General features: G+C 38.6%; 1 protein-coding gene across 2 annotated transcripts; it reads right to left on the reverse strand.

Annotated features, from left to right (window-relative positions):
• Positions 1–10,639, reverse strand: wnt2ba (wingless-type MMTV integration site family, member 2Ba). 2 transcript variants are annotated; one of them, XM_081380262.1, is made up of 6 exons: positions 10,180–10,639; positions 6,305–6,525; positions 4,334–4,611; positions 3,951–4,215; positions 2,722–2,983; positions 1,927–2,632 (listed from the first exon to the last, which is right to left on the reverse strand). In XM_081380262.1, the coding sequence occupies exons 1-5, from the start codon at positions 10,332–10,334 to the stop codon at positions 2,754–2,756; spliced, it is 1,149 nt and encodes a 382-aa protein (XP_081236388.1). In that variant the 5' UTR covers positions 10,335–10,639; the 3' UTR covers positions 1,927–2,632; positions 2,722–2,753. The 2 variants fall into 2 exon arrangements, with proteins under 2 accessions (XP_081236389.1, XP_081236388.1); XM_081380263.1 differs by lacking the exon at positions 10,180–10,639 and adding an exon at positions 7,621–7,720 and having other exon boundaries at positions 1–2,983.
• Between the last annotated feature and the right edge of the window lie 209 nt (positions 10,640–10,848).

Genomic DNA, 10,848 nt, shown 5'->3' on the forward strand with positions numbered 1-10,848 from the left:
GCCATGTGATATGAACATTTTAATAAAAATAGTTTACAAAAGTAATAGCACACCTCTCCTCAACACATTTTCATGATTTAAGGCAACATTCAGGTCCGCAGCACAAAAGGTTATGAAGTGTAACATTTAGGGTCATGGAGTTTGAAAAACTCATTCTTAATAATTGCATGCCTTTGCATATATCACTTCATTTAATTTTTAAGCGTCATTTGAACCTTACCCTGTACCCTAATATGAAAGTTTTAAAGGATATAATTGTTCAAGTTTTTTCAACTTTGAAACAGCTGGTTTGTTTTCAGCATAACAAGATCGTTATCTTGGACAATTGACTGAAAGTGAATGCAGTTGTAAGGACCACACACATATTGGGCTCTGAGGACATGGTCATGTGACTCGATGAATATACACAAAGTCCTCTCCGAAGAACAAAAAGTTGTGAATGCTATTTTAGCTTTCAGCGCCTTGACTCTATCAATATGTCCTTGTACGGATTAGTGCGCTAATTAAAATGTTAGCCGATTCTGTTTAGGAACATGCATAAATTTCAACACTAACCACATAGTGGTTACACACTGCCAAGGGGGTAATTTTACAATGTTCAAAAGTAAACATACTCTGACATGTTTTCCACAAGTCTTTCTCAACACAGAAGTTTTTCTGGCAAAGACAAGGTGTGAGGTGGAACTGTTGAACAACGGAAAACATAATCAGACTAGCTGTGGGAAATTTCTGACATTCCACAATTGGAAAAATGTATCTTTGGATGCAATGCTGAAAATGAAGTAACAATAGAGAGCTATTGGCTCACTTTGAGACAATTCAATCTTGATATAAGAATTACAGAGCCAAAAACAAATCTGAGCAGCTCTGGCTTTACAACATGACACCAATTAGAATGGCTTGAGATCAGAATCACTTCTGTGCAGGATCCAAAATGAACACTCGCTGAATGCCAAAAATCAGTAAACAATGGCTTTGGCCAGTTAATAAAGCTAAAAAATTTAGTTTTTTTAGGAACTGCAACATTATACATGGTTTAATTCAAGCATTGAGAATGATCATCTGAATTTTTATTATATAAGTGACGTTTGGAATTCTAATCAATGACATATCAATCTGTTTATTAATGTTGGAAAGTTAAAATAATTGTATTGTGAAGCTAAAGTTAATTTCATTATTCATTATTTAGGTTAATTAAATAATTCAATATTTGTTTAAAAATATATGCATAATTTTTTTTTTTTAAGAATTTTGTGGCAATTTTATATATAATGGCCACAAAAAAAAAAGAACACTTTGTATAGCAACGGCTTTCCATTTTGGTCTCTTTCGCCAATGACATTTTGTACAATGACAAAATAAGCTTGCATGGCCTTTACCTGACAAAGTTTCAGGTTGCTTTAGATTAATGGGGCCATCATTTTGGACACTGGCATTACCGACCAGCATGACAACCCAAGCGCTTCATTCACTCATCCATCTTAACAGCAAATTTAGAAACAACCGTGTTGTCAAACCAAGGTGCTTCATTCAGACCAACAAAATAAATGGCTAAGAATGCGAGTCATGCTAACCTAACTATTTTTACTGCTCAATCTCAGTAAGCTGCCGTCTTATTTTAGCAATGATTTGGCATTTAGTGTGGGTTTTACATGAGGACATAAGTATGAAGCAAGCAGTAATACATTCAGAGTGGCCATTTGGCTTCAGTCATTTTTCAAAGTAGCTATTATTTCATGCACATAACATCTTGAAGGTATTTTGTTTGGTTGCTACTGACTGTCTCAACCTAAACTAAAAGTATTTTCAAAGACTTGATGCTTGAAGCATTGCAAACTCTGGTTAATCCAGCAACCTGAAGTGCTCATTGTGTGCACTTTTATTCTCAGATACTAATCTAGCCATCAGATTTGAGTGTACATCATGAACAGTTTATAGTCTGATGGTTTGGACTTTTTATTTCAATAAACATCACATTTCAATGAGAAATCCATCAGGGAAAATATTGACTTGATCGTAGATAAGTTCATCGGAACCAAACCAAACAAAAATGCTCATATTTGAAGGGATGTTTAAGTGCATAGGTATTAAAAAAGATAACTAGAAATGAAATATATTTCTCTGATATACAATGACAATGGTATATGTGTCATGATGATACATTGATCATTGATCTTATTCTTTCGTGCACAAGTTGAGTATTAAAATCATGGTCCATGAAGTAAATGAAGGGTTACTCAGTTATCACTGTTAAACAATATTTTTTACAGCGCCCTTCAAAGTATCATTTTGGACAATTAAATGGAATTATTCTTGGCGTGAAATGCGATTTATTGCTATGTTCTTTAGGAAGCTTGATGCTGTGATTGTTCTTTCCCTAAAACTGCATTATTGCATTTATCACAGCTGTCCAAAAACGTAATTCGATGTATATAGGCACACATATTATCAGTTAAAGGTGTTTTACAGTTTGAAAATAGTGAAAGAATTGTGTCCTGATCACAGTTCGTTCAATAAAACACCAGACAATGCCCATTGTATAATTTCCCATGACACCCACCGTCTACCAGTGCCCCAGACTGGCCTGTGATCACTGCGCTTGCATCATTGAAGGCGAATAAAGTTCAGGGTTCTGCAAGTGGAGATCAGAGCGTTATAGTCATAAACTACACATCCTGCAATGCATTGGCCCACTTTAAAAACCTGAGAACAGAAAAGCACCAGTAGCTGCTGATTGGTTACGATCACGGCAGTCAAGTCAAATCGAGCCAGTCGGGTTTCTTATGTGGTTTACAGGTGTGGACGTCCACAGTTTCCTCACAGTCCCTGCACTCGACAGCGCAGCACCATTTGAACTTGCACTCGCATTTGGTCACACGTTTTACACGGGTGGTGTCATACCCGCGGCCGCAGCACATGACCTCACAGCCGTCCATGCCCCTGGAAGACTTGTTGCACACCCGTCCTGCTGTGCCCAGAGAACCTGAAATATAAATGCAGATCTTTTCAGTTACAGTAGTAAAATTATTCCATTGTGAGTCAATAGGCCAAACATGTTTTCTGAGATCAGGACCTTTACAGAAATGTACCATGTTTTCTATTTTTTGTTTTTTTTTTGCCATGGGACAACTGCGCTATTTTCAAGTCTAGGTCGCATTCCGCCCCAAAACCAAAAAAAGAAACAGATTATAATAAAACAAAAAATCTAAACGTTATTAAAAACATGCAAAATCAAGCATATTTTAGGACCTATTTTAAGACTTATTTTGCATTATGACTTTACGTTTATTGGAACTGAGGAATAAAAATGTGCTTAATCGTCATTAAAATATTGGACTTTTTGGATTTTGGATAAAAATTTGGATTTTTATAATTGTCTTTATTCTGGTAGTTCTCATTAGATTGTCATTACTATAATCATTTTTAACAAATGTAATACATTTAAATGATTACTGTATTACAGAAAAAAATACTTAAATGCAATAATTTGTATGTAAATGAGTGTAACAATTAGAATTTAATGTATTTTTTTTCCTTTGCTGTATAACAAATTGGAGAAATGTGCTTAATACTGTAACAATGCAAAATCTAAATAGTCCTTAAATTGAAATATGACTCTTTTTGTCAATTTTGCCCAGTTAAGGTCCTTGCACACTGAGTCCGAAATTTCCGTATACGTTTTTTTGTATTCAACATTCAGTGGCTCCGAATTGTCAAAACACCTCTCAAAATGCTTGCTACAGATGCGAAAAACCAAGAAAATCAAACCTGATCCAAAAAATTTTTTATGACCGACAAAAGTTTCTGAGGCAGTGTGTAAACGGGATTGACACAACGTGAAGTTATATTTATTTTCTTAATGTGCGAAAATTTCGGATGCTAATTTTGGACTCAGTGTGCAAGGACCTCTACAAACAAAAACACTCAACACTCAGCTCTTTGTTGCTTACCTGCCGATCGGTCCATTACGCAATAGTCTGGAGAGTTCTCAACGTACACTAGATCGTTTTTGGTTGTTCTCTTGTATTCTCGGTCTGCAACCATGAAGCCTGTACCATCCTGGTTCATCATGACCTCCACAGCAGTATTGTACTTCTTTCTCAAGTAGTCCCCTGTTCGCCGGAAATCAGTCATAGCCAACCAGCATGTCCTGAGAGCACATGACCCACTGACTCCATGACACTTGCATTCAGTCTTCATAAAACGCTTGACTGCCTAGAGAAAACAAAACTCAGCCCATGACCTATGAACCACTCCATAACCCAGATTAAACAGTTAAAAGTTTTTCTAATTAGCTTGCTGATTCCCCCCATTTGAGAATCTTGACACTTACCATTCTCCCACAGCGGTTGTTGTGCAGATTCATCAGTGCTCTGGCATCTTTGACCATCCTCTCTCTGGCATCCACAAAAGCTTTGGCAAACTTGATACCGTAGTTAATGTTGTCGCTACAGCCGCCCCAGTCGAAGTCCCCTTCTTCATCGCTGGCTCGGCCTCTCCTGTGTGTGTCGCAGCCGCAGATCTTCAGCTCTCCTTGACTGCATGCCCTGGTGATGGCATAAACTACACCCGCAGAGGAAATTGCATAAACGAATGCTGCTTCACGGCTACCTGATGGAGGAGAAAAGTTTCATATTAGCATGTTAAAAATGTGGTACAGTTCTGTCCTTATAGTGTATAATTTCAGTGCCAAATGGGTTATGCACACTATCTCATGTTGACTTCAGGGTGCTTTCACACTGGCAGTTTAGTTTGAAACGGGTCACGGTTCGTATGAAAAATTGTTAATGTGAAAGCTGTCATGTGGACACATGAGCGCACCGGGTAATGAACATAAGAGGTGATCGGAGTTAGTTTGCACTGGAACTGTGGCGTGATTTGCATGAATGTGAAAGCAACTCGCACTTGTTCAGGAAGTAAAGCAACCTGTGTATGTGTTTTAGTCGAGAATTATATCATTAATTCAAAAAAACACGATGATTGATCCTTGGAGAGGTGATGAAGTAAGAGTGAGCATGTGTTACCAGTCCTACTCTACCTGCTCCAAGCAGGACTCGAACTCTGGCATGGGAGACGGGAGCGATAACGCTAAGGACGCTAAAGACCGCAGCCGCTAGCGCGCCTCTTGAGATCAGGGGAGTGAGGTTTACATGCACAGCTCTTACTGGCCTACGTCAGTTACACATGCAGTGTCATAATGTAGAGCGAGTGCAATCAGAGCAGCAAATGAATGGCTCGCAATCCGCTGTCTCCTCAAAAAGTCAGTTTGCAAGCAGCAGAAAGCCATGTTCATGTGATGCACATACACTAAACCCAAGCGTGATTCACTCTGCTGCGCATATTAGCACCAAATTAATACAAAAACACAATATACTGACCCGCGTTCTACTTTCTGTCATGCGCTGTGCATGTTTTTGATGATGAAAGATGAATGCAGATGCACCAGGGTTCAATAGAATCAAGTGAGTGTGAAACCAGACAATCGCACTCAGACCGCAGCAAACGTGCTTACTTACAGTTGTCAGAAAGTGTTTTAACATTAAAAAAGTAACTTTTCAGTAGTTTTAAAAGAGACAAGCAAGCTGATGAGGTGTAATGCTCTTAATATGATGTTAAATCCACTGTGCTTTTGTTATATCAACTCTCTGACATATATAAGCTCCTTGGCTGAGCTAAGTGCGGGAGGCCACCCTACAGCTTTCTAACATTCGACTGATTCAAGCTGACACTCCTTCACCTTTAGTTTCTTTGGTCGATTGCACTCATAGCCTTGAGGTGTGTTTTTTTGCCAAAGTAGCGCAAAATGACCCCTATTTTGCTCATTTTCCTCCTCCAGCTCACGCACTGAGCCAGAACAGAGGGTGATATGTCAAAAAGAGCAGCTTTGTCTGTCTGCCAGAGTCATCTGCACAAATATTTACATCTCCTATTACTGTTTATACATCAGCCTGTAGAGAACCCCCTCCGACTAGCCACTTGTATTTGGAGAACATCCACTCTCTCTCAGACTTTCTCCTATTCTTGCGGAGACCTTTTTGTCCCTACCAGCATGTAAAGCTGTAATGCCTTTACTGTACCAAATAGCTCTTTATGCAAAATATGCTTTCTTATATCTTTCTTTTGATTTTGGTGTGGCTCTGACATGTTCATGACAGGTTGGGTGAGATTCAACTCTGCACACAGCTTTATTTGAACTAACAGTTTGATACTTTATGAAATATGGGTTTTTTAAATATGATACAGGGCTGCATAGTTCATGTCTTATTACTGTGTGATGATGATGAAGTGTAGCATAAATACTGACTGCGCAACATGACACGGCCGAACACAGTGCGGTCTCGCTCCAGCGTGCTGCAGTTCCAGCGATGGTGTCGGAACTGGTGCTGGCATTCTCGGATCCACTCTTTGGCTCCCTCTCCAATGGATTGCATGAGGTCTGGGTGTCTTTGGCAGAGTTGCCTCTGCTTGTTCACCAGCCCTGGAATGTTGTCGCATATGACCCGTGCACCTAATGCACCAATGTACCTGCAGAAACAAACAGACGCATTGTTGACTAAGCATCTGACAAATGAATAATTGTAGTTTTCCATTGCAGTAGTTGGCAGTCTTGTGATAAGAAATAATCTTGTAATGCATAATTGAATCCATCCCACTTGAACATCAGAAAATGACTTGGTCTTCTCTTCTGGGTCATCTTTACTGGAGACCAAACCTTCAAAGTTCATGTTAGCCACTAGTTTGGCACACTTTTTTTTATTTGTTTTTATGTTAGCCGCACTTTAATACACGGTTCTTTGGAATGCTTGATTCTCACTTGTCAATCATTCAGCGGTCAAATATTTTTGCGTAAAGACCACTAAATTGTATAACTGTCTGTTTTCCCAGGCAACAATTTCCTGTTGTACTAGTTTCTTCTCACATAATTTCAACTTAAATCAATATTTCATGCCCATTTCTTTGTGATAATGATACCCCCATGATTTTTTTCTGTCAGCAAAAATGTTTTCCTCAAGGAGTCTTAAAGAGATAGTTCACCTAAAATAAACTTCCAGGCCAATCTCATGATAAAACGTAACTATTACAAGGTGGGCATTGTTTAATTCATTTTTACAAAGTGATTAGTACGAGTGAAAGATTTTTATTTATTTTTTTAAGCGTATGAATGGTCTACCTCTACTCTAAACCGTCAATGAGGACGACATGAATTTGTATGAATTCATATGAATTAGCTACCAATTCACCAAAATATAAAATAGTTACGAATTGCCATGCTAGAATTCTATCATCACATACTCAACCCTCATATCGTTCCAAACCTGTGTGATTTTCTTTCTGCTGTGGAACACAAAAGAAGATGTTTAAAAAAAAATCAGGCAAAGAAAGTCAATGGGGTCCAATGTTTTTGTTCCAACGAAGAAAGAAGTCATACAGGTTTGGAGCAGCATGAAGGTGAGTAAACCATTTTTGGATAAACTATCCATTAAAGGACTATTTCTTACTCCATAATTTAGGACATTCCAGCATGTCCTATTTCCTATTGTTCTGTGTTGAAAAAATGCAAAAGATTTGCCATTCTGGTATTGATATTTGTGTTGCAGGTGTAGCATTTTCCTATCCTACACTTTCTGTTGAAGCGCAGCACACAGACACCTTCAGCGAAGTTTACGCTGTGCTCACGCGCCCTTGTCTCCTTCCCGGATCTCGTTCTCCAGTCAGTCGTGTCTGGGTTTGTGTGACAGCACTCTGTACAAACCTACTGAACAATTTCCACTCCTCTTATGGCTGTCCCTGTCCCTATCGCTCTCCCCCTCTCTCTCTCTCTCTCTCTCATACTGACATACTAGTGCAAACATAAGACCCAATGAAAGACTTATTCCTCTCGCTATAGCATCCATGGGAGGGCCTGGTATTGCCGGCTTTGCACGGTTGCCCTGTTGATCCTTGACACACAGAAACACAATCTCGCTCTGCCTCTCTGTTCCAGAACACTTATCAGCTGCATGCGGCCGGGATTGGGAAAGGCTGCTGCACGTGAGCCAGAAAACCGCTACGCGTGAATTGATTGCAACGATGACAACAATCCCCATAACTGTATAAATTACCATAGGAACTGAGAGATATTTATCACCACTGACTCACATGGATTTGGGCATGCCGCCATGGCTGTCTTGCGGACTCATGTCGTCGAATCCCCGCTGCCTTGTTGAGGGCAAAAGGGGCCATACGTATAGTTATTTCAACAGAGATTATACAAATGATAACCCTCCTTTTCCCATTCATGAAATACTGTATTATTGTCTTATCGTGTGCGTTTGAGAGAAACCGAGCATTCATTTTAATTGAAAGTATCAAAAAATAGCGTGGACTGAGATTATGTTGTTTACTCAGCTGTGGGGCACTAGGCAGTGTGCTGACTATGTTGATATTGCTACCTCTGAGACGTGATGGGGAACTTTTGAATGCTGCAATTAGACGTTTTTAAAGGCGAAGTCTGCCATTGTGTCATCATGTCTGCTGTTATACAATGAAGAAATGGAGATGAAAAGCAATAACTTCTGAACCAAGTCACTTCAGATCTATATCACCCCTAGCAAGTGTGTTTATATGGTGTGTTAGCAGCACACAAGTAGGTCTGCTGATCCAGCCAAGGCCTGTTATAGAACAGTCTGTAATGTGTTGATCAATGTCAGGTTAAGACATCAGACTCCTCTGTCTTTACTAACAATTGCTCTGAAAAATGATTAAACGCAGCACTGTGTGCATTTCTTTCACTAAGAAAACTTTTTCACTAATATTAGTATGATACCTTTTTACTATTTTTTTATTTTAATTTTTAGAACTTTTCATTTGTCATTAAATATACCTAACTATAACTGTACACCACTCTTCCTTCATTGAGCTCTGGACTATGAATGGAATTGGTCTAGACTGAAGAAGAAGAAAAACAACACACACACGTATGTTTGGTTAACTATCTTTGTGGGGACTTTCAACAGACGTAATGGTTTTATACTGTACAAACTGTATATTCTATCCCCTTACACTAAACCTACCATCACAGAAAACTTTCTGCACTTCTACATTTTCAAAAAAAACTCATTCTGTATGATTTATTAGCTTGTTTCCTCATGGGCATCTCAATTTAGGTCCCCACGGTGACACGAGTCCCCATGAGTCTATGCGCATTCAGATTGAAGTCCCCACCGGAATAGAAAAACATGCACACAAACACACACACACACACACACACATATATGAATGCTTTAATGCTTATATATGCTTTTTACATTATTTTTAAGTCAAATTAGACAGTAATTAAATTAATTTAGACTGAATATAAATGTATATTTATGTTCCCTGAAAAACAGGTTTTATTAGTAAAAAATATATGTTTTATTATTATTATTATTTAGACATGCATGGTTTAAATTCTTGGAACTATAAATCAATTTTAATCTCAAAATCCTTAAGAAATGCTACTGTATTTCTTGTACTATTCTAGGTGATGAAACTTGTGACTTTCTGCTGGGTGGATCATAAAACTGAAAAATAACAAAATCACGTTGAGTCAACAAAAGGACGTGAGTCATTTCTAGAGATGGAAAGAACTTGAGTTGGAATATTAATTAGAATGGCAGGAAGAGGAATTTACTGAACTGCAATGCAAAGAAATGTAACCCAGTTAATGCATTCTGGGAAATGACGTGTTCTTCCACCCTGATATACAAAAGTGAATGTATTAGACTACATATGACGATAAGCTAAATAAAATTTAAATACAAGTTTTTTTTTATCTCGATAAACTTTGCTTTTCTAGTTAAAATTAATTCCTCTTAATTGAAATTTTACTTTTACTTCCTCATACTAATCTATTAATTTCCATGATAATTTGGAGAGATCCTGGTGTGATCAATCGAGATCCTATACCGGATAAACTGAAATTACTATTTTTGGTGTTTTAATTAACGATTCTTGTTTTGATTGTTCCCAAACTGTAATACAAATTCATTGAGTGTACTTTTAGGATTAGGAAAATTACGGTGAACAACCTAATACTAGCTAGCCTACTAACTGACAACAGTTCTATTAGTTTTATTTTAGGTCTTTAACATTTCGAAAAGAAAATGAACCAGTGCCAGGCTCTTGTGCCACTTTAAATAAATAATTAGAAACACCTACCACCAAGACGAGTCCACACTGGGAGTAAAAATGAGCAGCATTAGGATAAAGAGCCGGTAAATCCGGTGAGCGCTGCCGCTCGGTTCACGGCGTGACAGAAATCCGTTACGCGCGCGCTGTCTGTCCCTGCATCCAAGTCCATCAAACTCTGGCATGTTGTACACGGGCAGTTTGTAAGGGGAAAAAATTATCCAAAAAAGTAAACGAAATGTCACAGGTTCATTACGGCTCTTGAGATACTGTATTCCTCATAATTCAAAACGCTGTAGTTAATATCGATAAAGGTACTGTGAATGAAAAAAGAAATATCCGACCATGTAAAATATGCATTAGTATCCAAGTGAGTTCCTTTCACTCGAGCAGCAGGAGGAATCTGAAAATGTCTATGTTAAAATAGTTATCACGGTTCCTAATTGCGTCCGGACCGGTCCATTGGTTGAGGTACAGTAGGCTATCTGCCCTGCAGAATCAGATTCAGAGGGATATCTCTGGTTGGTGGGGGTGTCATTGGCTGGCGCTCATTGGCTGGAATCAGCACGAGGAGACGAGATGAATGAGTGCGCGTCAACACACATTTCCTGATGCTGTCATAGATAACAGCCGCGCTTTTCAACACACTGTCAGACGCTGAGGCGTTACTCTCACAACTTACAAAGAAGTAAACTATCG

This window comes from Scardinius erythrophthalmus (assembly GCF_964197995.2).
Source record: "Scardinius erythrophthalmus genome assembly, chromosome: 12".
Lineage (NCBI taxonomy): Eukaryota > Metazoa > Chordata > Actinopteri > Cypriniformes > Leuciscidae > Scardinius > Scardinius erythrophthalmus.